This window comes from Eumetopias jubatus, unplaced genomic scaffold (assembly GCF_037043125.1).
Source record: "Eumetopias jubatus isolate StellerSeaLion01/CBP00866 unplaced genomic scaffold, mEumJub1_p1.0 scaffold_9, whole genome shotgun sequence".
Taxonomy (NCBI): Eukaryota; Metazoa; Chordata; class Mammalia; order Carnivora; family Otariidae; genus Eumetopias; species Eumetopias jubatus.
The window spans coordinates 35,507,359-35,534,903 of record NW_028274815.1 but is presented as its reverse complement, the minus strand read 5'-3'; the positions used below and the strand labels follow the sequence as shown (position 1 = coordinate 35,534,903).

General features: G+C 46.6%; 1 protein-coding gene across 1 annotated transcript in view; it reads right to left on the bottom strand.

Annotated features, from left to right (window-relative positions):
* Positions 1-1,303: 1,303 nt before the first annotated feature.
* NCAPH (non-SMC condensin I complex subunit H) overlaps positions 1,304-27,545 on the bottom strand; it is a 34,341-nt gene continuing 8,099 nt past the window's right edge. The window contains exons 7-18 of the mRNA XM_028117290.2: positions 21,216-21,405; positions 19,582-19,673; positions 18,658-18,863; positions 14,611-14,759; positions 14,100-14,206; positions 13,421-13,543; positions 10,627-10,737; positions 9,226-9,402; positions 8,056-8,169; positions 5,926-6,017; positions 5,240-5,315; positions 1,304-1,806 (exon numbers count right to left, since the gene is read on the bottom strand). Coding sequence (XP_027973091.1) covers positions 1,747-1,806; positions 5,240-5,315; positions 5,926-6,017; positions 8,056-8,169; positions 9,226-9,402; positions 10,627-10,737; positions 13,421-13,543; positions 14,100-14,206; positions 14,611-14,759; positions 18,658-18,863; positions 19,582-19,673; positions 21,216-21,405 — 1,497 coding nt within the window. The 3' untranslated portion in view covers positions 1,304-1,746. The remainder of the gene's footprint in view (positions 1,807-5,239; positions 5,316-5,925; positions 6,018-8,055; positions 8,170-9,225; positions 9,403-10,626; positions 10,738-13,420; positions 13,544-14,099; positions 14,207-14,610; positions 14,760-18,657; positions 18,864-19,581; positions 19,674-21,215; positions 21,406-27,545) is intronic.

Genomic DNA, 27,545 nt, shown 5'->3' with positions numbered 1-27,545 from the left:
TCCTATGACAGAGAAACAAATGCAATACAGTCCCATTTAACCTGACAGAGGTGTTTCTTTTCATCCCTGATTTGAGGATATGCTCACGTGGAAATCTTACAAAGGTATGCAAATGAAACCACAACCTTTTCTTTTATAAATCGTTTTTATTCAAAAGAATAAAATGTGATGAACTCAGGACTGTTGGAAGAATCCAAGGCAATTTGGTGACAGTGGAACCCAGAGAGGAGCACTCTGCTTCTCTAGTCAGATATGAACAGTGCATCTGGTCTACCTGATGAGCACATGAGCAAACAGACTCTGCTTTGCTTTACTGAACAGAATCATCCCCGGGAAACAGGACGAGAGAGAGCAGTGTGCTGCACCAAGAGAGGGCACGGGCTTGGCTAGTTGCACTCCCAGGAGTAAGAGCAGAGCAGGCGGAACAGCACTCACCTGGCACGGGGAAAGGTGTGGGAGGCTTCATCCCCAGCAGGACAGGTATGGATCCTCACTCAGCATCACCCCCTTTTCCATTAAAGCACGTTCACAAGTCTACCCTCTCAATATAGCAGAGCAGGTAACATTTTGGGCACAGTTTGGGAAGCACCTTGTGGGATATGTGTTTTGTTTTGTGCAGTTTTTGGCTTAGAAGCAAGTTCTTTATTATCAAGAGTTATCTCCAATTATATACTTCACTGCCTCTGATCCAAGATCTCTATTTACCTAATGAATGGTGACAGGGTGCTCTGGGAGAGACCCATGACCTGCCAAGGACAGAATTACTTGGATCAACATCTACAAGCACAGCCTATGATCTGAGCAGCATATAGCACAGTAGCTAAGAATGAAGACTTTAGAAGCACATTACTTGGTTCAAGGTCGGTCTCTGACAGCTGTCTGCCCTTAGGCAGGTTCCTTTACCTTGAAGTACCTATTTCTCTCTGTAAAATGGGAGTGATAAAAGTATGTTCCTCTCAGTGACGCCAAGAAGGCTAGGTGAAGTAATCCACAGAAGGTACTTAGGAGTCACTTAACAAAGGTTAGCAATTTTTACTAACATCATTCTCCAGCAGAATTCATTGGTCCAAGGGACCCAGTCTGGAAATGTGACCTCCAGCCAGTGGTTCATCTCTCCTCTCCTCTGCTACAAGACAAATCCTCTCAGCCCTTAAGTGTTTCCTGCCTTTACTGACACGTGGCTATCGTCTAGCTAACAAGACTGCATCCCCTCTTAAGGGAAAGGACCAGCTCTAACTTATCCAGAATGTACTCAAATATTTCGCCACGCGTTATCATTCAGAATGATTTTATTTTAAGGATACCAATATATATACATTTGTAAGTGCACATATGATGTATTTTATGTACATGGCTTAGATAGCTGTTTAAAGACAACCAGTGCCTACTGGGAAATTATTTTCCACAAAAGTGTGGAAAACAACAAAGGTCAACTTAGGAGACAAAAACTAGACATGGATACAAAGTAGGGATATAGGTTTCCCTAATCGAGAACAGTATCCTCACCAGCTCCTCCCTGCCAGGTGGTGACCCGAGGGCAGAAAACTTTAATCACAGACAAAGCTTCAGGGTGTGGTGCCCAGATGGTGAGGGCGAGAAGGAAAGAGCGACAGACAAAGCAGCTGGTGCTTTGGTAGTGGGCTACAGCCTTGCCACAGGCCCGCCGCACGGCAGCACCTAGACCGGAGACGTCCTGGTCACTGAAGAAGTGGTGAGCCCCCTTCTGCCAACTTTTCTCGGGCAAATTCAATCCCCTTGCCTCACCAGAATGTCGGAGAGGTCCTCGATTCCTTCCAGCTTTAGATTCTGAAGGAAGACCAAACACATGAACTTTAGCATACTGAAAATACAAGAATCATAACACAGATTCTAATCAAGGGGAGTGACTTTATATGAGCTTTGCCCCAGGACTGTAAGTAAAATTATGTTACAGCAAATATAATTTGCATGATAAAGCTAATTCCAAATCCTTGCCAACTGCAGGGAAAAAAAGCAAAAAGCAAGGACTTCCTTGGCCCTGGTTCCGGAAACAACCTCTCTTTGTAAAGGGCCCAAGAGTGAAGCTCTATGCTCTGGTAGGAGCTAAGAGAAGTGGATGGCCACCAGGAGACACAATACATGCCTGTTAACCGTGTCCACACATGGCCTTCCCCAGGCCCTCCCCATCACTGCCCATCACCTCAGCCCTGGGGATGGCCACGACAGCGCCCTTTCTCTCCCACCTGCGCAGGCCTTTCCCTACTTCGCAGCTCTTCTCCACCTAACACCCCCACTCCCACCCCGTGAATTCCCCACCAATCTGGGCACTTGTTTCCCTCAGGATGAACGACTGTCCGAAGACTCGCTCGCCTAAGCTCGCCACCAGCACACTCGCCCCTCACTGGGCTCCGGAGGCAGGCACAAGGCGCGAGCACTCAGCAGCTGCCCTACCCTTGCTGGTGCACCTTCCTGTACTGCTAACGATGGAAAGCTGAAATCACACACCGCCCCCCAAGTGTGACTTCTGCAGCTTGGGTTCCAAGTGGGTTCGGCCTGGCTAATCAGTTGTACCATGCAACCCTGCGTCCATCACTGCATCCCAAGCCCTATCACACCGCACTTCCCAGGGGAGTTCATTACCAAAGTGGCCGCTGAAGAGTCCAGATGGGAGTGAAAGACCGGGAAAAAGGCCACAAAAAGACTCATGTTCTGGTATTAAGTATTATGAGATTTCTCTTGGTGGCTCTAAGCTCTGAGTTACCACAGATCCCTGTTGATGATCATGGTCATTGACATGGCCAGTGTTACCAGCCAAATTTTCTCAAATAGCCCAAAGCCAAGCCCCAGTAATGGCCTCAGTGCTGAGCCCAGTGGTTCCCGGTCTGGTGCATCTCCCCATCCTTCAAACACTGAGCACTCTGGGCCCCTAAAGACACACTTGATCACGGCAAAACGAACAATCCCGGCCCCACCGTTGGGGGAAGCAGAGCTGTGCTGGAGCCAGAACATTATGTACCCCAGTGAGGCCACAAAATCATTAATGCTTTTTAGCAAGGTTTCCTTGGCCCCAGTCTATTTGGGAACCAGTGAGGACCACAGAGCTGCTCTCTCACCGGGGAGAGGCAGGTTTCTGTGGAGACACATAGCCCAGGGCAACACTGATTCTCAGACTGGTGCAATTGAGTGAAGTCAGTAACATTCTTAATCTGGACTCAAGATAAGGGTTTCTGAGCTTCAGAGACACCCAGGCTTTCGGAGCCTGTGTGTGCTAGGAGAACACACCCAGTGGGAGAGTTCACCAGCACCTACACCCATAAAGATGGTGTGAGATTCCAGGCCATCAGGCAGTCACACTTCGGAATATCAGACAGATGGATGGCTTGTGTGCCCTCCTCCTCCGATGGGGAATCCTCCTCAGAGCCACTTGTGGATTTCTTGTCAGGATGATAACAATATTACCTTTTTATTCGTTTTTTTCTCCTAGTTATTCTTCCTTCATTTGGTTTGCTTCTGACATCAGGTAACTTAGGCTGCGTCAGGAATGACACGGAGGCGTTCTCACTACCATCTCCCACCACCACGGGGGGGGCTGCATGGCCCCCAGCCTTGCCTTCACGACTTCTGACCTGGACACACGGTCTCTCCAGTCAGCCGTTGGTGCTTCCTGCCTTCCACCCAGCATCCATGTGAGTTCAGTGCTCCTGGGTCACAGTCACCCAGAGTGGCTCTGATGCACAAGGGTTCCCTGACAGGAGCGGAGTTGGGCTGTTCTGCTCATGCCTCAGCTGAGAATGCCCAGGCCCAGCGGTCGGCCCCGTAGCCAGACACGTGCAACACTTGTCCTGGCTCACTGGCTCTTCCGTGTCGCTTCCCTACCCAAAATCAAAACTAGCTTCTGCCAAATGGACACTGTCTTCTTCCTCAGTGAGGTCACGAGCTTAGAAGAAGGGGTCCCTGACCTCGCAGTGGCAGGTCTGCTTGGAGAGGCCGACAGCTCAGCTACACAGGCCATCCTACACGGGGCCCTCTCGCCTCTGGGCCTGGCAGTCAGTCCAAGCAAAGCCAGACCTGGGACACCGTCACCGCATCACTTTCACCATGAGGCCAGAGGTCAGACACGGGCACATGGGAAATCCCGGGCACTTCTACAGCACCCCGTTTGTGCTAGCATTCCAGTACAATCTGATCGACCCTCTCAAACCACACTTCGGTGTTCAGACAGGTGCCACACTCTAAGAGGCCCCTCTCAGCTCGGGCAGGGGGAGGTCAGAATCTACACCAGTGGTGCACGAGAGCGGTGAGGCCTAGTGACACTCTACTTCAGTGCCAACGTCTGCGTTAGGGCACACAGAGGACACCCCACGTCCGGGCTTGTGGCTGGCTGCTGCGCTGGGCTTCCTCCTGGGTAGCACCAGCAGACTCTCGACAAGATGGGTCCCTGCCTGTCGCACTGATCACTGCCACAGCTGCTCAGCTCTGCTGCTGGCGTGGCACACCGTGGAGCCTGAGACGCTGTCACGGTTGGCACTTCTCCTGCCTCCTGATGTGACAGGCACTCTGGTCCCAAGCCCTTCTTCACAGCTCTTGGTGGTCCAGCTTGGCTGGCCACTGCCTCCATGTCTTACGACTCCCTTCGCCTGCACCTGTCTTCCTCTCGCCCTCCTCTGTCCCCTCTGTTCTCCACCACGTTTCCATGTGTCTTGACTTCAGCATTGGCAGGATTTGGCCTTTAAAGCCTTTGACACCCAATGATATCAAAACGCTTTGTGTTTTGAAATTGGGAACTGACAGATCACTATCAGTTTTTAAAGCATTTAAAATTTCCCATTTGGGTCCTCCTCATTATTTTCATTGCTAATCATACCCAATGACCTTTTTCTTTTTTTATTATTATTTTTTTCTTTTTATTTATTTGACAGAGAGACACAGCGAGAGAGGGAACACAAGCAGGGGGAGTGGGAGAGGGAGAAGCAGGCTTTCCGCGGAGCAGGGAGCCCGATGCGGGGTTCGATCCCAGGACCCTGGGATCATGACCTGAGCCGAAGGCAGATGCCTAACGACTAAGCCACCCAGGGGCCCCCCTCAGTGGCCTTTTTCTAAGATACTTCTAAGTGCCTGGTTATCCTCTGGGGTTGAAAGTACTGCTTAAGTCACTGTATTTAAGAAGTCCTATGAGGTTGCCCATGAAAGATCTAATAAAAAAACTCAAACAGGTTGCTACGAATAAAGAATTACTCCCATGCTTACCAAATTTACCTACCTTTTCATTGGCTAAATGTAGGAGACAGGCAAAGGCCAGAGGTATAGAGAGGTTCTGAGCCATGAGAGGAGGCAGGCTGAAAAACAAAGAGGCAAGTATTTGGCTAGGTCACTGTGGTTCTAGGAACAAAGGCTCTTTCAACAACTATGAATACACATGTCCAGTGAACAAACTAATGAGAAACAAAGAAATATTTCAGGTGCATTTTATAAGCAGGTTTTTCCAGTTTCTTATTTGGAAATAAAATATCACTTGTTCCATTCCAGCCAATGGTGCAGAAAAATGCTTTTTTTTTTTTTAAGATTTTATTTATTTATTTGAGAGAGAGAATGAGAGATAGGAGCACGAGAGGGAAGAGGGTCAGAGGGAGAAGCAGACTCCCCGCTGAGCAGGGAGCCCGATGAGGGACTCGATCCCGGGACTCCAGGATCATGACCTGAGCCGAAGGCAGTCGCCCAACCAACTGAGCCACCCAGGTGCCCCAAAATGCCTTTTTTTTAATGCCTTTTTAAAAATTGGTCTATATGAACTCATTTATCAATGCAAGGAAGAAACAGAAAAACTGCCCCAAATATTAGAACAGCAGACTGTGTAAGGGTCTGTCATACTAGCAGCTCAGGCTAGAGCACTCTCAGCCGGGGCTCAGAGGAAGGGGTGGCGAGCCCCCTGCATTCACTGGCACGTACCTCTTCTGCAGGTCCTTTGTGAGCCCGCTGAGCATCTTCTCATCAGCCACCTTCACCGGGTCCTCTTCTTTGCCAGTTTCACTGTGGTTTGTCTAACAGAAGGATATTGACAATTCAGACATTGAGAGTCAGTTCACTTTTGAGAAAGCAACATAAATTTCCAAGTTCTATCTCTGAAAAGTTTACATCTGAATGAAACCAAAACATTTTCTAAGTTACCTCTTGAAGGGGACCCATGCCTCAGCCTTGGACCATGATACTGAACTCCGTGCCTCAGCCCTGGACCATGATACTGACTACCAAGTTATGGTAAATGTGGATGTCAATGGCTAGTATAATCCCAGTAAAGGAAAAATTGCAAAGAGGCTTCTAGATTCCTCTGAAGAAAAAAAAATACAAAATAACAAAAGCCATGATCATTTATAGCTTCAACTGGACTACACAACCAAGGACAGCACAGAATCCATCACCTATCAGGCAAGCAGTTATCAAAGGATGGCGTGTTTAATAATGCAACATATGTTAAGAAAAAAGGAAAAGAAGAAGATAGCAGGAGGGGAAGAATGAAGGGGCGAAATCGGAGGGGGAGATGAACCACGAGAGACTCTGGAAAACAAACTGAGGGTTCTAGAGGGGAGGGGGGTGGGGGGATGGGTTAGCCTGGTGATGGGTATTAAAGAGGGCACGTTCTGCGTGGAGCGCTGGGTGTTATGCACAAACAATGAATCATGGAACACTACATCAAGAACTAACGATGTAATGTATGGTGATTAACATAACAATAAAAAATCTGCTCTGGGAAAAAAAAAAAAGAAATGGTTTCAGGGCAATGCTCAAAAAAAAAAAAGGATATCGTGTTTGGTATTTGCAATAAAATAACCCAGACCGTGTACATGATGAGAGGGGTGGGGGACAGGATGGGATGCGTGACAGTTGAGGTAAAACAGTGGTACTTACTGGAAGTAGGTGTTCACTATGCTATTCCCTCTCTACTTGGAATATGTTTGAATACTTTCTTTTTTTTTAAAAGATTTATTTATTTGAGAGAGAGAGAGCATGCGTGAGTGGGAAGAGGGGCAGAGAGAGACAGAGAGAGAGAGACTCCTCAAACAGACTCCCCACTGAGGGTAGAGCCTGACACGGGGCTCGATCCCAGGACCCTGAGACCATGGCCTGACCCCAAATTAAGAGTTAGATGTTTAACCAACTGAGCCACCCAGGCGCCCTGTATGAATATTTTCATGATAAAAGACTTTTTTTAAAAAAAGAATAAATCCTTCATTAACCAGAATCCCTGGAGAACAAGGTATTATAAGTCATTTAAATTCAAAGTTTAAGTAGAACCCTTTTCCTACCTCTTAAAAAGCACATTTCTCTTACATTTGTATACTATTCAGTTTTAGTTGATAAAACCTTATGAATATGACTGAAGCTTTATCTGATATCCATGACTATACAACTCAGGGTCCTCAATCAAATCATGATTTTAACTTCTCAGCCAGCAGGAGGAGGTTTAAAAGAACAGGTTGAGTTTGGAAAGCTCAGAACACTGCCTGAGCAGAAGAGGTCCAGAGGAGAGGATGGAAGGATTCTGGTTAACTGAGAGTTCCATTTAGTTGGAAAGAGTTAGTCAACGTTTCACCTTGTTCTGAAGGAGAAAGAGACAATTTGACAACAAAATAATTTTCTTTTTTACTACTTTTCTACTTAGAAGACATTTCCCTATTAGATCAGAGGGCTTAGACATTTTACGGCATGTGAGATGTTAGAATTTGCTTTCCAAAAGAGTCATTCATCAACCTAAGTTGCACCAGCTGTGAATGTGTACTCCAAATTTTTCCTCAACTCCATTTAATTAATTGCTAAAGTGGCTATTTTAAAGCAGCATAAAATGCTTTGATTTCTATTTTGTGATTACCAGAAAGCCTGAATAATGTCCCATGCACTAGTTTACCATCTGTATCACCTTTTGTTCATATACTTGGTTCATTTCGCTTTCAGAAGGGTGAGATCTTCCTTGTATTTCTGAATGAATGCTTTCTGTATTTGCCCTATTGATCTTGGAGCCTTAACCATGAGCCGTTCCCCTCCCACATGCTGGGCACCTAGAGAGTGAGCAGAGCATGTTACCTCTGTGTCTGCTTGCTTGGAGGACTTTGTCAGCAAACTCCACATGCTCTGCTTCAACTTCTTCATGTCCATCCTTTTGGCAGTCTTGGCATAATGCATTTCAATTTTATTTACCTGAAATAGATATGTGACAAAGTAAAATAAAGCAAAATAAAGAAACATTTACCACCAACCCATTGTAAAATCAAAAGTCTGGAGTTCAAATAAAGAATCTGGTTTAGTTTGATCAACAGAGTTACAGAGCTTCCTTTGGATATACCAAAATAGAGTCCCTCATTTCAATCTAAATTCTTGTTGATCAACTGCAATCTACATTAAGACTAACCTGGAATTCCAGTGTAAAAGAGATAGGTCAAATATATTTGAAATCACCAAGCCGGACAGACAGATGCTTAATGCATCACCATTTCATATGAACTGAATCTGGCCAAGATTGATTTATTTATTTCCTTCCTTCCTTCCCTTCCTTTCCTTCCTTCCTTCCTTCCTCCCTCCCCCCCTTCTTTCTTTCCTTTTTTTTTTTAATATTTTATTTTTAAGTAATCTCTAAACCCCACATGGGGCTTGAACACACAACCCCGACATCAAGAGTCGCATGCTTCATGGACTGAGCCAGCCAGGCGACCCTGGCCAAATTTTCCAGAGCCAAATAGCTAGCCTCACCGAAACAGCACAGAAACTGATTTTCCCTGCCTGCAGCCTTCATACACATACCTTACCCCTAGTCATATGGTTTATCACCATCTCTAAAGAGATGGCTAGTTCCATACAAACTTAATTAGCCATCAGCTCATTCTCAACATGGCCCTATTTAAAAGTCAGCCACTTGGAGAGCAACAGGTTAAAATCGAGAAAGAAAAAAAAAATCAAGTCCAGACCAATGTGATTTTCATACAGGAGGAAAATTAAATAGTTCTCAGGCAAACAATCTAACATAATTCTTGGCTTTCACCTTTTCTTTTTCTAGATTTTATTTATTGATTTGAGAGAGAGAGAGGGAGGGAGAGAGTACAAGCAGGGGGAGTGGCAGGCAGAGGGAGAAGCAGATTCCCTGCTGAGCAAGGAGCCCGATATGGGACTCAATCCCAGGGCCCTGGGATCATGACCTGAGCCGAAGGCAGCCGCTTAACCGACTGAGCCACCCAGGCGTCCCTTGGCTTTCACCTTTACCTTCTGAGGCTCAGCTACCAGATTTGACTCCCCATAAGTGGTGATGTCCAATCCTTGGACTTCAGGCACGTCACCATTCTCTTGTACTGTCTTAGGTGGATGGCAGGATGTGAGGTCAAAGGTGCCACCTGGTCCCACAAATAAGTCATCCGACTCTTCATAATCACTGTCAGCAGCCTGGGCAAGGAAACAGTTCTTCAAGTTCGACAGAAGCTGCCCGAGAGGCTTTGAAGTATCCTTGAAAAAGACTCCATATTTACACATTAAGAGCAGAGTATCCGAGAGTTCATTACATGAATCAAGCCTAGGATAGACTCCTAGGTGCCTCCAGTGATCTTCCTGTTATACATAAACTCTATGAAGAAGGTATCTGTTAACTAAGACCGCCAGAGCAAGTTAGAAGGAATAATCACAACTGCCAGTGTCCCCTTTGGCTTCTAGCCAATTTAAGATTTCATTTTATGGGAAGCATTTCCAAAACACCAGAGATCTGACCAACATGCCTCACCCAATGTGAGCACAAGAGGTGCCAGGGGACCCCAGCCGGCGGCGGGGGTGGGAGCCATGCCTGGGAGCCGTGAAAAAGTCATTCTTGGACCAAGCCTAGCAGGAATGGTCAGATCTCTGGGCTGGGACCCAGGACTTTGGTTTTTGAGCAGGCTCTCTGGGTGATTCTTATACCCCCTGAAAATGTGAGAAGCACTCTCCAAGAGGTCTGGATTTTCACTAAAAGTTCACAACCCAACTCTCCTCCAAGGAAGATGATAAGGTGAACAAACTATTCTTCAGTTCTTGTCCCTCTCCCCACAGGGACACAGAGGAGACCTAGTATTTTTCCCCTGTTATTTACATTTGCCATCTCATTAGTATACTCACCAAAAGGATAGTGAGATTATTTAGTCTAAACCAAGATCTAAAGATGGGGAGTGGCTTGTACAAATTCACAACGTAAGAACCAAAATCAGAGCTACAAGCCCGGTCTCCTGAATCTACCCCATCGGCTTTTCCCTTTCAGATCACACCATCTTCACATGTCTACATGTCCTGTCTCCCTAGGCAAAAATATTAGCTCCTAAAAGCAAGAGGAGTATTTTCCTCTGAAATCCCAAAATAGCCAAAATAAGTGCTTTGTACAGGCTAAAGACATTGATTGGTTTGTTGGAGTATGAACATTCGCTTTCCACATACAGGGCTCGAGGTAAAGCAGGCCTAGGTTTTGGCTGTTTCCTCAGCTTTGCTCCATTTCCTGATGCCTGGGGGACGGGGCAGGCAGCCGCAACCCCCACCCCCCACCCCCGATTCAGAATTTCCTACAGCCTTCCTCCATATAGAGAGAGCAGATGGGGAACAGGAAAGGCTCTTCCACTTACGAAAAAGGACAGAGCTCTTCTCTCCTTTTACCTGTAATCCAGGACAAAAGTTGGAGGTGTCGTTAGGATTGTTATAATCATAGTCTCCAATTTCTTCATAATGTTCAGTTCCTGCTCTCTGGCCTTGGGCCATCTTAAGTAACTAGAACGAAGGAAAGAACAACTGCAGAAAGCAATTTCTAGAAAAGCAGCTCTAACCTAGGTTGGATAATAACCTTAGTTCTTATGATCAAGCTCCTAGAATTATAGAATTTTAGAGTTCTAAGGGCCTTGAGAAATCATCTAATCCTGACAACTTCAGATGCACAGCTCCATTCTAGAGCAAGCCTCAGGGTAGAAGGGCTTGGAGACTCCATCCATCCCAAATAAACCAGAGCAGCTGGTTTGCAATTAGGTCTGCACACAACTTCATTTGACAAAGGGTTCATTAAAAAAATAATAAAATTATATTAAAAAAAAGAAAAAGGGTTCATTAAAAATAAAACTGCCTATAGCTATCTGAAAAGAAGTCAACTTGTTGCTGCTCAAACAATTCTGAGAGAAAGCCCACTCATGATTTTAATTCACAGACAGCTGGTGTCCCATTTCTGGGGCAATCACTGCTCCCTACATAGCTAAAGGGAGAAACATCCAGCTCTTCTCCCTGTCATTACACCCCCAGGTCCTCGCTCTGCCTTCCAGAGCCTCACAGAACAAGTCTGCCTCCTCTTTTGGGAATGCCTGTGACCACACTCCTTCAGATATTTGCTGGCCATTCTACCAGTGATTTTTACCTGGGGTGTGTGTCTCTGGGGTGAAGGAAGTGAGGCTGAAGGTATGTACAGTTTACGAGGCATACTGAATATTTTAACACAACGATATACTCCAAAAGCAGCCAAAAAAAACGCCCTCACAATGTTTTTGTAATAAAAGTCCAAAAATAATATTCAACAATAGGTATTTATTGACTTAAGAAAAGTCCTCTTTCTTCCACAGTTCCTCATATGACACCATTTCTAAATCTCTCCCCACTTAGGATACTCTCCTTTAGGCATACTCTAAATTGTCCATAGTCTACAAGAAGTGTTTCAGGAAGGGGACGCGACCCCCTCATGTATCAGCTGGTTGCTACAAGAATCCCCCATCAGAATATTAAACTAGATGGTTGATCTGTACGGTCTCTGGCCAAACAGTGCTTATTAACCCAGCATTTAATTTCCAGGGTTTCCAGAGTTTAATAGTCATTTTCCCTGTGTAGCTCTGCTGGCAGGACAGGGATCCCCAGCCCCTGCTGCCTGGCTGCCCTACCACACACGGTGACTTTGACCCTATGGACAATCAGAAGCAGAAGTTCTTGCTTCTATAAGAGATAACTCTAAAAACAAAAAACAAAAAAACAAAAAAAAACCAACCACCCCTGGAACGTAATGACCTAATGAATATGCAAATTCCCACCTAAGGCCACAATTTTCAAATTCTCATTATAAGGTCTGGGGTGGGGGAGTGGTGGCTTGCGGCCACAGAAAGCAGCTCCAGGCTGGGCAGGTTTGGTAGAAGTGTCCTACTGTCCTGCTCTTCTGCCGCAGGGCCCCGTTTTCCCATTAGAACACGAAGGGGCTAGCACCTAACCAACACCGACCGCAGCCATCGTTTCTACTACTTCTGCAACGTTGCATCTCTTTCTGCATTTTTTAAAAAGATTTCATTTATTTATTTATTTATTTTTATTTGTCAGAGAAAGAAAGAGAGAGAACACAAGCAGGGGGAGGGGCAAAGGCAGAAGGAGAAGCAGGCTTCCCGCTGAGCAAGGAGCCCGATGAGGGACTCGATTCCAGGACCCTGGGATCATGACCTGAGCTGACGGCAGACCCTTAACCAAATGAGCCATCCAGGCGCCCCTCTTTCTGCATTTTTAGTATATGTGCTGCCGAAGCAAGCACTCTTTCTGCATTTTTAAGAGTATTTCTGTTAAGTAAACAGTATTAATTAAAAAGAAAAATATATTAGTGTTGGTTTATAAAAACAATGGGAGATAGTGAATATGGTATACATTATCATTAAGGCCTCGTAGAGAAACAGGCAACATAAGGAGGAGGAAACTGAAGTTTGTGTCTATGACACCACAAGACCAGAACACCCAGGAATGCAAATGAGCAGAAGGTCCAGATAAAACAGAACTTAGCAGGAACCACTGCCTGGTAACCCTGGCAACAGTGACACCCGCTTGCTGCCAGCATCCCCAGAAGAGGCACAGGCAGAAGTGAACCGTGACTGGGGTCCAGCACCTGGTGGTCTAGATGCTCATCGGAGCAGAGGAGCCTCGTAGGAGCCCGGGAAGATGGCACAGCATTAGGGAACTCCCTGAGGACTGCATGGTCAAGTGCTTGGTACTCACGTTACTCCACAAGTCACAGTGGAGCTCGTGTCTACACCCTGATCATGAGGAAGGCCGTGTGGCCTGGGGAAAGCATCTGGCTAGTGAATCCACAACTTCAATGAGAAAGTGAGAGAATCAAGAAATAACTATCACCATGTTAAAACGTCAACGAAAGACTGTTTGTCCCCCTAGCGTTTCAGCACGGAGCCTGAGCGGCCACCCAGCAGTCTCACTAGCCAAAGTATTTCCAAATCTTTACCGTGCCTCAATCCCATAAGCTTTCCCTTTAGCTTTGCTACACCGGCTACATGTCCCCGGTGACTGCCCCTGGCTAACACATGCGCCTCCCCACGTGCTCTCCTTTCCTCGAAGGCACGGGCTGGCAGTCACACTGCCAGCCATCTGATGCCTCCCTTGCTACCAGCATGTTCGACAGCAGCAGCCTGGAGAAACAAAGGAGCAGTCTTACCCTGGTGCCTGGTTTGAGATGCAGCTGGACAAGATGATCAGTCTCATAGAGGAAATCCGTGGGAAGAGTGGTGGCTCTCCAATTCTGGTTCTCCAAAGTGGACTTGGCCAGAACAGTAGAAGCCTATTAATTAAAAACAAGTTTTTAGGCTTTTTTTTTTTTTTTTTTTTGAGAGAGAGAGAAACCGAGAGAGCACATGTGAGGGGGGAGTGGGAGGGTGGCAAAGGGAGAGAAAGAGAGAAAGAATCCAGGCTGAGCACAGAGCCTGATGCAGGGCTCAATCTCACAACCCTGAGATCATGACCTGAGCCAAAATCAAGAGTCAGATGCCTAACCGACTGAACCACCTGGGCGCCCATAGGCATCTTTAATAAGAATGGTCAAAACATATATATTTTTTTAAGTAGCTCGGGAAGGATTTGGGCAGCACTAGTCTACTGTCAGAGTTCCCAGTTCTATGTAAAAGAGTGATTTTGCTAGACATTATTCATATTCTAAACCTGATTCTATCTGCCACTGAGTTTAGGACTATTTCTCAATTCCTCTTGAGTTTGAGGGAGAATGAAACCATCCATTTACTCTAAAAGTTAAATTTGTAATGAATTTTAAAAAAAATCACATCTGAAAAGTGAAAAGAACAATTTAAGAAAGCATAAATGCTAATAAATCTAGCACAAACCTTTGTTTTTTTAAAATACACATCAAAGTCAATATCATCATCAAAGTCTAATTCAAAATCTTTCTTTATACTCTTCTTTTTGTTCTCTGATTTGGAGGAAGCATCATCTGCAGAAATGAAGACAAATGTCAACACTGTTCACCTCTGTGGATAATATTGTGTACCCATTTTGCAAGATCTTAACTGCAAAAATGTCGGCATTTTTGTCTGAGCGTAACAGTATCAGGAAAAGCAAACCATACACCTAGTTTCATCCTTAACTTATAATTTGTGGTCTTGCTAACAAAACACAATTAAAAATATGCTAATTAATCCCTTCTTTTTAAAGAGAGAATGCAAAACACATAATGCTGGCATGGCCCTTCAGAGTTCTAGAGTTCTGCCTTATAAGCCTGTGGTCATTCCCACAGATGGCCACTGTTCAAAGTCACGTGGATACTGGGTGATCATCGACACTATCTCTTAAAGTTCATGCGTGGAAGTACATACGTTCAAACTTAGAAGTACATACGTTTGAGTCGGGGTCTAAAGCGCCAGTGATCCGGGCCAGCCCACATCGACATGGTACGAGGACTAAAATAGGAATATTCTCCAGGTTTCATGGACAGAAGGGGGCACATGGTCCTAATGTCTCCATCCCCAAGGGGAATCATTTCTTCCCTGTAACACACATGAAATGTTTTTACATGTCCAACTGTGTACATGTCAATATACGTAACACAATCATGCCATTTACATGCAAAGCAGCATGTGACGAAATTGGACTCTACCTACCCACTTCTCCACAGATGAGCAGCATTTCTAAGAGTAAGTTCAATATAAATATTTCATCTTAGTAATTCCTTAGTTTTTACTTCATCAAAGTGCTTTTCTCTTAATTCTATAACATTATGATCATAGCTATACAAGGTTTTAAAGTGCTTCATGAAATGCAAGTTTACTCATTTGAGAGACAAGAAAGAGTGGCAGAGAGAAAGTAAGTTGTTTTGTTTTGTTTTTAAATTTTATTTATTTATTTGAGAGAAAGAGAGAGCACAGGAGAGGGGGTAGCAGCAGAGGGAGAAGCAGGCTCCCCGCTGAGGAGGGAGGCGCAGGCAGGGCTCAATCCCAGGACTCCGGGACCATGACCTGAGCTGCAGGCAGACACTCGAACCTACTGAGCCACCCAGGGGCCCTGGAGATGAAGTAAGTTTTTATGTACGACTGCAGTCGGTAAAATGCCAGAGCTGGGAGTAGGACACAATTTTCTGAATCAGCCTCAAGATCTTTCTTTACACAAGGCTTCCTGCCATACAAGACGATAATCTCTCAGTCTTTCTTTACCACCCTTCCGTAAGTGAGGGCTCCAATAACACTTGTAGTGCCTACTAAAAGTGAACAGATGTTATTCTGATTTGTCCCCTAACTGATTTGGGGGTGGCACTTATAATCTGTTAAGCCACCTAGCTTTATTCTGTGCTGTGTGTGAAGAGTCTAACTGGCCAGTCCAGCATGGTAGTTGGGTTTGGTTTTTCAACCTTTCTGCAACGTCCTAGTATGTGCGGGTAGCTTTCTCCTAAAGGCCTGACGCATCACAAAGTACATTAGTGCTGCTATACCGCCCTCTAAAGGTAAAGGTAACAAGGAAACCTCAGATACCAAGCAGCTTTTCATCTACACTGAGCCATATATATACATCCTCTTTACACCAAGCTTTGTGGAATAAGGTTAAAAAGCTTTAAAAGAGGACTTTGCTTTTATCTACAGAATCTTTATTTTAAAACCAGGAAACTGTATTTGTCTATTTATTGTATAATTAAAACTTAATTTTATTTTTATTTATTTATTTTTTAAGATTTATTTATTTATTTATTTGAGAGAGAGAATGAGATAGAGAGCACATGAGAGGGGGGAGGGTCAGAGGGAGAAGCAGACTCCCTGCTGAACAGGGAGCCTGGTGCGGGACTCGATCCCGGGACTCCAGGATCATGACCTGAGCCGAAGGCAGTCGCTCAACCAACTGAGCCACCCAGGCGCCCAATTTTATTATTTTTTTAAAGGTTTTTAAGTAATCCCTCCACCCAACGCGGGACTCGAACTTACAAACCCAAGATCAAGAGTCACATGCTCAGGCGCCTGGGTGGCTCGGTTGGTTAAGCGACTGCCTTCGGCTCAGGTCATGATCCCGGAGTCCTGGGATCGAGTCCCACATCGGGCTCCCGGCTCAGCGGGGAGCCTTCTTCTCCCTCTGACCCTCTCCCGTCTCATGCTGTTTCTCTCTCTCTCAAAGAAATAAATAAAATCTTAAAAAAAAAAAAGTCACATGCTCTACCAACTGAGCAGGCCAGGCGCCCCTAAAATCTAATTTTAAAAATTAGAAGATATGAAAAAAATTCACATTTCTAGTATGTAGAATGCCCATATGTTACTAAGTAACAATTGTACTGCACTGTGAGCTCCAGAGGGAGAAAGAAGATGGCTTCAGTGGAATCTCTGCTCAATTCTCACAGATACTCTTCTGTTTTGGCAGTCAGGCTGTGAATTTATTGGGAACTTATAGGCAAAGCTATAAAGAGCTTGGCTCCCATTCCCTGAGAATCTGTGGGCCAGGGCGGCACTAAGGCCCTTGAGGCTTGAACTCCAGCTGTTTTATCTTGCAGTACACAACGCTACATGGCAGGCACCCTCTTGGTCCCAACTCCCCAACTCAACAACTAACCTACTTCCCAGTCTCCTCAGTTTTCCATCAAATTGCCCCTCCATCAAACTTCTCTAATCCCCTCTGGGGGAACTATTTCTTCTACCTGCCCCCCAACCACAGGGCCCTTCCAAGGTAGCACCAGTTAGCACCACATTAATACCTGCAGGTTAGAGGTCTTCTCCCAGCTGGCTCCGTGAACATAGCAGAATGCCTCATTCCTGCATGCATGGAGCAGGCTGTGGTGTGGGCCTGGACCACAGACTAGGTCTTTAACCATAACAAACACCTGTCCTGCAGAGACTGGCTAGAGCACACATGGGCCACTGCTGCAGGAAGAAGCAATGCGCCCAAGCTGCCATGGGACATACAGCACTGTTAGGCCTGGCCTTGTTAACGTACGGTGCACACAGTGGTCCAAGGGTTGGCATCCAGGGACCGATAACATAGGGCACCCTACAGAACAATGGCATTTATGATTCAGCACTGCCCTACCCTACTTCGACCTAGAGAAGCCCTTGAAGACCTTTCAGTCCAGGGGCACCTGGGTGGCTCAGTCAGTTCAGCGTCTGCCTTCAGCTCAGGTCATGATCCCAGGGTCCTGGGATCGAGTCCCGCATCGGGCTCCCTGCTCAGTGGGGAGCCTGCTTCTCCCTCTGCCTGCCACTCCCCCTGCTTGTACACGCTCTCTCTCTCTGTCAGATAAATAAATAAGATTTAAAAAAGAAAAAAAAGAAAATGCATTAAAAGAGCTCATCCTCCCAACCTGCCTACCACTTCTCACTCTGTAGAAGACAGAATGGGCACAGGGACAAAACTGCAGGTATATCAGTAGTACCGACCAGGAGAGGCAAGGAGGGTGCCAAAGGGCCTTGACGGTAGCTTTGCCTAGAGGTGCCAAATGTTTAGCTGCCAACTTCTACTCAGGTGTGAAGAGTAGAAGTAGAAGGAGAGTAGAATTATCAATCTAATCATTTCCCACACAAGCAGACAAGTTATCCTGGACAACTTCTAAGGTTTTACCCCATACTAAACCAGCTTGGCTATCCCCGATCCCAGGAATACGAAATTGTTACAGGCACAGGAGTTAACAGAGGGGCTGTCCATCGCAGTCTTACGGCGTCTCCTACACCCAAGCCTATTTACCACCTTTAGAGGCCCGTGGTGCCACAGGATTATGGGATCCCGCTTCCAAATCGTATTCAAAATTAAAATAGTACTAATCTCTTAAGTATGTATAATAAAGGCCAACAAAGTTCTGATTTTCTTCTAGGTCTACTAGAGTAATAAAAATTTTAAATTGCTAAAGACCCATTCTACCACCTTTCCTCCTGCCCAACATGCTTGGTTTTATCTGCTTATTTAGTTTCCTCTGCTTTGCTTGTCCCTGGTCTGCCTATCTGGTTAGCCCGACACTGCCCAGCCCCTCCTCTTTGCATGACCTTTCAGGCAGGGGCCACTTTGTTTCTGTAATCAACACATGAGCCTGTTGCTGTCTATAACTGATCTGGAGTGATGTGGCCAAAAGCCAGACTACACATCGTGTGGAAAAAGCACGCTCCATGCTACCAAAATGCAAGTGGTAACAACAGCCACCACCGAAGTAGCTCCTATATTCCAGGTATTTTTCTCCAGCACTTTACATATTTTAATTTTATCCTTATAAGCTCCTGCAATGTCACCAATAGGTGGCTGAGCCACCATTCACAGGTGAGTATGATTTCACCGTGAGTCGGAATGGCTCAGCCTGCAAGGACAACGTGGCCAGCACACCAAGCTAGCCAATCTCGGAGATGAAATGAGACTCTCCCAGCAGGAAATCTGTTAAGAACCAATAGAAAGTTCCTCTGGGAACCTCTTCGGTGGCCCTGAGAACCTTACGGGCAGCTTTGAGCGTGGCAGGGCTCCTTCCAGCTCCTGAACTCGGTGTGATCCCCGGCGGCGCTGTGCTCAGGTTCATCGTTCGCATCAAAGTCGTCCTCCACGGGCCCATCAGGGAAGTCCTCGCAGTCACTCTCCTCTACCTCGGCGCTGATGTCAAACACCTGCTCGTTTTTCTTGAACTTGTCTACCAGGGCAGAGACAGACTGGAGAGGACAAAGAGAGGGTTCTCTAGTTCTACCCATCCCAGCCCAGGCACTGCTGGAGTGACAGCCTGCCTGGGTGTGCCTTCTCAGCCCTAAGTCCCAGGTTCCAGCTTCTCCTCCCCCCTCCCCAGAGTCAAGGTTCTCACAAGAGTAAAGCGCTGAGGAAGTTTATATTGTACAGCACAGGATGAAGCTGTATTGTCGTTAGGCACATTTCGTAAAACATGAAACAGGAATCTGCATCCATTAACTACATGTTTAGAGAAAACAGTTTTCCATGGAGACCATTTATTCTGGAAGTGATAGTAGTAAGTAGGCTAAAGGGGGCCATGCTAAAAATATACAGAGAAAAGCTTTACACATGACAGATTCTCAGGAAACTCTGTGCCAAGGGACTCAACCCCGAAGAGCAGGAAATTCCTTGAGCCTGACAGCAGCCTGAGACCAAAGGCCTGGAATTAACCATATTCAAGGGGATAGCCAATTAAAAAAAAATGTGCACCCAGGAAAGACAGGGCTGCCTCACCCTCCATTCCTACGCCCCAGGTTTTAGTCCCTACAGAAGTGCCAAGGGAAATATTTTCCGTACTCCTGGCTAAATAAAAATGATGCCACGGTTTTGGTTCTCACTGGGCAGAACTTGTCTTGGGCCATGTCACTGAAACCACGAGCAGCTGGACAAATGCCGAGCCCTCAGAAGTCTAAAAGTTGAACTCACCTCATTATGTGTCTCACTGTCCCATTTCGTGAACTGGAACCCGGCCAGGGAGGGACAGATCTGGCCGTCCTCCACACACTGCTGCATGGGTGCTGGAGAAGACAGGAGAGGGCAGAAGAGTACGGAGGGAGCAACCACCCCACACTCAGAGTGACCAGGGCAGCACGATAGAGAGGCTCAGTCATCCCCTGTTCTGTGGCAGAGGCTGGCTCGTGGCCAAGCTCCAGATCATAGACTTCTGTCCGGGGAGACAACATACCCACTCTAGAGGTAGGCTCCACATTGGCACTCCAAGAATTAGTAAAACATTAGGGCAGAAGCCTGATGCACAGGCATTTGACTCTGAAATGGACTCCGTGCCCTATGCTGGAGTTGGGAAATCAAAAACCCTTAAAGTGTACTAACTGCACAACCAATCACGCAGTGTTACTTATTTTAGTCCTAAACTAAACTGGCTACCTCACAGAATTAAGGTCCCAGTTGAGAGCATAAACTTCGAAAAGAGACTGTTAGCACAAATACTTGTACTAAGAATTTAGACAAGAATGGAAAGGAGGAAAGTAGGCCCTGTAACATCTGCGTAGTCCCGGAGGCAGAGGATCAATTTCATGCGACACACGAAAATGACGGAAAATGACGCACACAAGTGCAGCTTCGCCTTCCCGCCACCCACGGGGGTCACAACATTCTCAGACGATCCCCGCAGAGGGGTGTGGAGGGTAGGATGGGAGGGGGAATAAAACCCTTGCCAGGCCAGTAAAAGGGGCTGACAAAAGGACAGGTCCAGGGACGCCTGGAGGGCTCAGTCAGTCAGGCGCTGCCTTCAGCTCAGGTCATGATCTCAGGGTCCTGGGATGGAGTCCCGCAAATCTGCTTGCCCCTCTGCCTGCCGCTCCCCCTGCTTGTACTTGCTCTCTCTCTCTGACAAATAAATAAAATCTTTTTTTTTAAAGATTTTATTTATTTATTTGAGAGAGAGAGAATGAGAGATAGAGAGCACGAGAGGGAAGAGGGTCAGAGGGAGAAGAAGACTCCCTGCTGAGCAGGGAGCCCGATGTGGGACGCCCCGGACTCCAGGATCATGACCTGAGCCGAAGGCAGTCGCTTAACCAACTGAGCCACCCAGGCGCCCTAAATAAATAAAATCTTAAAAAAAAAAAAAAAAAAAAAGACAGGTCCAGTCTCAGACCACCGAGGTAGAGTCTGAAAATAACTCACAATGCCCTCTCCTCCTCCGGATGCCCTGGAATGGTTAACAAATAAGAACAAGGCCTCTCTGGCTCAACAAAAGCCTATGAAAGCCCCTTGCCCAAGTCCAGACTCTGACATTCCCAGCGGGCTCTGGGCCCTAAAACGTCACTGTGAGAGCTGGCTGCTAACAGGGGCACGTGAGGGATGTGGCACATATGGACCAAGAGCAGCGGCGAGCATTAGCTACTGCTGTTAGCCTCCATGCCACTGACAGGGACAGAAGGCCGTTTCTCCCAAGGGGACACCCAGTGTGGCATTCCAGAGGAAACTTCTGGGTAATTTAAACAAGCAACATCACGATGGGTGTATTATGGAACCCATGGTTGTACGGAAACTTCTCTGATGACTGAAATGCTCTGGTGAAGCGCATTATGTGTACTCACCTTTTAAATCTGTCATTTCCACCCAGCCTAAATCTGGCAGCTCCAGGGGTTCTTCGGTGGACAGAGTCTGCACGTCAGAAGGAAAGAGCAACTCACTTCTATAGTCGTGGCAGTGGAGGGTCGAGAGAAACACCCCTGCTGTGCTGCACTCGTCAAAGGAGGCTGCTGTCTTCTGAAACATGGGATCGACCTGACCGTACAGACAGAGAGAACCGACAAATTACGGGATGCGGCCAAAGCAAACAAAATCTCATTCACTGGACCCTGCTCATTCACAGCTCTATCTGCTGAACTGAAATATCTCTGCATGTGATCGAAATAGGGGGAGGGCTTTCTAACTGATCAATAAAATCCCATCCTAGCAGATACCAATTGAAAAGGAAGCCTGTGCGTGGTCAGCTGAATAAATGTACAGCGTTCAAGTACACAGTAAGTGGGAACGAGCTGCTACTGTGTCATTCTGTTTATATTCCACATGGACGGTACCCTTCTGCTGGTCTCTTTCTACAAGTCACTGTTTTCCAATGGCTATCCCAGTTGAATGCCATCACCACAAATTCTGTGGACTTAAAAAGCCTGTGTGATGGATCTGTTCACAAGATGCCATTATGACTCTGGGCAGAAATATTTGTACAGATTTGGAGAACACAACCAAGAGATTCAGGGGAAAGACAGGCAGAGTCAGCAGGACTAGATGGATGGGTACAAGATGGGACAGGTTGTAAGAGGAGCAGGAGTGGCACAGCCAGGTGACGGCAATCCCAAAAGCAGACCGGGGCACAGTGCATTAGAACAAGGACAGAGCAAGACACAGGCACGAGTCAGAAGCCACCTGACTCTACCAGCGGCCCTGGGATGGGAAACACATTAGGTATTGGGTTCACAGGTCTCCTTCATTTCTCAGGACATAGCTACTGTGGAGAGAAGGGGCCTCAAGGAGGAAGACAGATGTGGCTTCTGGCTCTTTCCTGGCCCCCTTAGCTCTGAACCTGACCTCTCCAGAACTGAGATTCTCTTCTCGCCTTCACAATAAGCCCGTCTCAGAATCCTTCCAGCCCCAGAGTATCACATACGTCACCTCCACGTTCTCCCTGGCTCCTGACCCTCAGGCAGTCAGTTACACAGCCTGGTGGGTCTCCCTCCCAGCACATCTCTACCATCTACCCCTTCCTTCTTCACCCCTGTTGCCACCAATACAACCCACGCCTGATTTAACCCTTGTCTCTGGTCGCTCCCATTTCCTATCCTAAAAATACTAGTGTTGTTACTCCCATTCCCTTCCTCAAATGCCAACCACAGCACTGGCTTCCCACCTGAAGCCCCACACCCTGAGAGGTCCTGTGTGGGTAGTTAGTGAAAACTCAGCATTTCAAAGAGTCAACACAGAAACTGTAACACTAAAATAAAGCTGAAAACACTAAGGTAACTGTCCTCGCTTTTGTCTAGAATTACATCATGCAATGTGAAAACAATGGTTCTTTCATATAAATTAGATCTCACTGACATTTTTGAGTTATTTGATGGGAAAATGAACTATTGGTGACTGCATAGTTTAGGTAGATGAACCTTTTGTCTTTCTTTTTTTTTTAAGTAATCTCTACACCCAGCGCAGGGCTTGAGCTCATGACCCCAAGATCAAGCACTGCATGCTCTACACACTGAGCCAGCCAGGCACCTGGGTAGGTGAACCTTTTGAAACAAGGGTCCACAGCAAGAAGAGAAACATTAAAAGGAGACCCTATATTCCCCACTTCTTTCTTGAAGGTTCTCTCTACCTACCAGCTCTAACTCATTCATTTTATATTATTTTTCTTTATTTTAAAGATTTTATTTATTTGTCGGAGAGAGAGTATGTGCACAACAAACTGCATGTTTCAGCCTTGTGAGTAAATCCTGGCCTCTAGCCAAACTTGTACACTGTCCAGCTCCTTAAAGAACCAGAACTTTCCTATTTCATGGCCTTTGCTTGTGCCTCTGCCCAGAATCACCTTCCTGGCAAGGTCCATCTGACAAATACCTACCTTGCCTTTAAGGCCCAGTTCAAATTTCACCTCTTTCATAAACTCCGACCTCCACCCACTCTGATTTCCTATAGTATGTGCCTTGAACTTCCTTGCATTGTGCTCTCGTGGTATAAAGAACTGGAGAATAATCAGCTTGGAATCTCCTATGACAGCAAACATTTTGCACACACAGAGCTGTGTCCAAAACAGATCAGCTCATACACAAATAAAAGAATTCTCAACTCGTCTAGACACACCCACAGAACATTTGCTCTCTCATCTCCATGCCATCTCCAAGAGAATACAGGTTCAAGAAACAGTTGAAACTTCAAATTCTTGTTTCTGACAATCCTTTGTTCTTGTTTATCTTCCGAATTGGGCTTTGGGCTATTACAAGTTTATGGCAGCTTACAGAGCAAAAAAAAAAGCTTTCTAGGATTGGGGTACTCAGTGTTTCTTCAAGACTAGTGGTTTCATTTGGCATAACTGTGGCTGACCGCCACAGGATGAGAGGGAGCAGCGCTGCCTGCCCTCTCGTTTTCTCTTTAGAACAATGGGAAAGGCTAGTTAGTACAAGCCTCCTCAGGCTCCCCAGAATTGGGTCTATCTGGTCGGAAAAAAGATGACTGGAAACAGAATTTCCAACCATATTGTTGAACTGACATTTCACTTCAGAACCAGAAGCAGAGGCAAGAATGACAGTGAAATTAATACCCAGATTATCTAAGAAGGAGGAAAAACATGGAGAATTGGGGAGGGGAAAGGAAGGTGGGAGAGAATTAAATGGCTCCCCTTCAGATGTGTACAGATGTATACAACATATTGCCATAGATAAATAGGAATAGATTCACCACCACAAAACCCGTATGTGGATGGAACTAGTGTTAACCTGTTTCTACAGTTTAACAAAGTGAAATTCAGAGCATTTTCCCGGGGCCACACAGCTAAGATAGCAGAACCAGGATCTGAAATTTACATCTGCTGCCTTCAAATCTGGTACTGTCCAAGGTCAAGGCTGACATACGGATAAATACAACTCCCTCCCCACAAAGTACCTGCCACCCTTGTTTCCCCCCTCCCTCTCCAGCCTTGGCCTCAGTATTCCCACCTCCATGCCCATCCACACACAGTCCTCACACCAGCACAGGCTGGAGCCATTAGGCAAGCCCAGAGCAGAACTACCCCATTACTCAGAGTGAACCCGGCAAGTCTCCTCACTCCTAGCCCCCTGCGTGCTCTATCTCTACCAACTACCATCTGCCACGAGGCCACCAGGACTAATCTCATCATTGTCCTTTATTTAGTTTATTTATTAGTCACACATAAAAGACCCAGGGGCCGCCTGGGTGGGTCAGTCGTTAAGCGTCTGCCTTCGGCTCAGGTCATGATCCCAGGGTCCTGGGATGGAGCCCCGCATTGGGCTCCCTGCTCTTCAGGGAGCCTGCTTCTCCCTCTCCCATTCCCCCCTGCTTGTGTTCCTTCTCTTGCTGTGTCTCTGTCAAATAAATAAATAAAATCTTTAAAAAATAAAAAATAAAAGACCCAGGACCCCCCAGAATTCTACATTTCCCAGGCTCTAAACCTCTTTGGCCCCCATCTCCCTCTCCTAACAATGGATATTCCCCCCCCCAGGACCCTCTAGAAATTCCCTATATTCCCCACTTCTTTCTTGAAGTTTCTCTCCACCTACAAGCTCTAACTCATTTTATTTTTTGTTCATTTTAAAGCTTTTATTTATTTGTTAGAGAGAAACAGAGCATGCACACAAGCAGGGGGAGTGGCAGGCAGAGAGAAAAGCAGGCTCCCCACTGAGCAAGAAGCCCAATGCAGGGCTCGATCCCAGGACCCTGGGATCATGACCTGAGCTGAAGGCACACACTTAACCGACTGAGCCACCCAGGCACCCCTAACTCATTCATTTTAAATTGGGGACAATATCATTCTCAAGGAGGTGAAAACTGGTTCTTGGGGGGAGGGTGAAAAAAAATCTTAGAAATTACAATGACTTGTGGTTCTCCAAGCCTCAACCCTACCTGATAAAATCTTATTCCACAACCATTCGTTTCAAGGGCAGGGGGTAGGAAGAAAAGATCTAAAAAGGCCCTGAAGGGAGAAGAAAATGACAAGAGGCTGAGGAGCACTGCTCTAATGGAACCCTGCCTGCCCGAGGACACGGCTTCCACACAGGCCAGCGCTACAGCGCTCCGACCGCTGGCCTAGATGTGGCAGAGGGGAGTTCCTTGTTCCTCATCACGACTTCCAGACTAGTCTCCCTCCTAAGTCCTACAACCCTCCGCTTTGAACACGGTAAGGTCAGACCTCACCAGCTTCTGCCCATCTGTGTTTCGCTCACCTTCCAATCCCCAGGTCTTCCCCCTTCTCGGAAGATTTTAATATTAGCTCTTGGCTCACTATTATTCTCCAACTTTATTGCTGTCCAATTTTCAGTGGTTTCATTATCCATATAGCGATCCACCCAACACTCTGGCCTCTCAGTTCCTTGATATCCTCACCTTCAATAGTCTTGAGCTTCATCCTGAAAACCCAGGACTTCAAGAGATCCCAGCATGAATGCCACCCCAGGACTTCAAGAGATCCCTTGGCTGTTCTCTGAACTGAATCAGAACCATGACTACAGCCTCTCCATATGCTCAAACTCCAAGCACCCCTGGCAAACACCTCCTATCTTTCCAGCCAACACCTTGTCTCAAAGAAGTCTTTGACCCACCATGCCCTACAACGCACTGCTCATATGGCTTTTATGCTGTCTCTCACTCCCCTCTTTTCCTGGCCAAAGTTCCACAGGCAATGATGGTAACCACTCCCTTGCACGTGCTCTTCACTCCGGTGCTCCTTTCTAGCTGTGTACACTGACTCAGCAAAACACAATCCTGCGTTCAATCCCACTTTCTGCTCGCTTCCTGCTCACACCCAACACAGCTAACTAACCATGGCTGCAGAAACACACAAAGTTACGCTGACTGACCTTACTTTAAATCCATCTGCCACGGCCCTCAGGTCAACCCTGAGTGCTGTCTGGCAAGCAAACTATACTTCCCCAGTCCATTCGCTCACCCACCCTCCCACTTTTTTTTCTCTTCAAACCTTTACCTTCCCTCCTCCACACTCAGTCAGTAGATGCTCTGGCTTCCTATTTCAAGGCGGGGCACAACCAGAAGGAAATACGTGGAAGCTCCCACATGTGCACACTCTCGTCCCATCCCTCACCAGCCATGGGTGTCCCTTAGCCAAGCTCTGCTGGTGCTGCCCCTTCCCTTCCCTTCTCACATGCTCAAGGACTCCACTCGAGCAACTCTCCTCTCTTTTCCACTAGACTGTTGCTATCAACAAGTAAACATGCTGTAATCCTCCCATTAAAAAAGCAAAAAACAAGAAAACCCTCTGGACTTTACGTTCCCCTCCATTTGCCACCCATTACTCTGTTCCAATTTACAGCAAAACTCTTCAAAAGACCAGCCCATACTGCCTTCATTCCTCTCTTGCCATGTGATTGCCCCCATTATTATGAAAAATTTCAAGCTTACAAAAGTGCTGAAATAGTAATAAGAACCTCTGTGTAACTTTTACCTAGATTCCCCACTGCGTATTAGCTTTCCCTCTCCACCTCTCCACCCCAAACCTTTTTGAAAGTAGATATGCTGACATTTTACCTCTCTGCCAGTTATTAAGCTATTGCCTCTCAGCCCCCAACCTACCTTCCTATCAGCCTCTCTGCGATGCTGGCTCTGGGACCACATCTGGGCTTTGCCAGCAGCTCTCTGGTAGGCTCCACCAATAGGGGGCACTAGAGGGAGACTGCAAGGCTAGAAGGGACTTGCTTTTTTCTGTAGCCTTCCTGTTCCTGTCACCCAACAGGGCTTCTTCAGCCCAGATGCAGCAGGTCCTACCCTACCTGTAGCACTAACTGAGTTCAAATTGCACTTTTTCTCACACTCACAGAACCAGCCTTATCATATGCTCCTCACAGACACCAGCACCAACCAGCATGTCCTCCTCGGAGGTCTGGGTCCTGGGCGCACGAGCCCCTCTAAACTCAGGGACACTAGCGCCAGCCAAGCAGCACCCCTTCCCTGAAGGTCTGCGTTTCAGCTCCATAGGCTCTTCTCCAAGCTGACCAGTGGCCCCAGGCTGCCACTTTGGCATGGCTGATCACTCTCTCCTCCCTGACACTTTCTCATTTGGGTGCCACACTCTCTTGGTTTTCCTACCTACTGGATGTTTGTTCTTTGGCTCTCTGAACTCTTAAGATTGGGGTATCCCAGGGCTCAGTCCTTTTTCCACATACGCTCATTCCCTTGGTGATCAA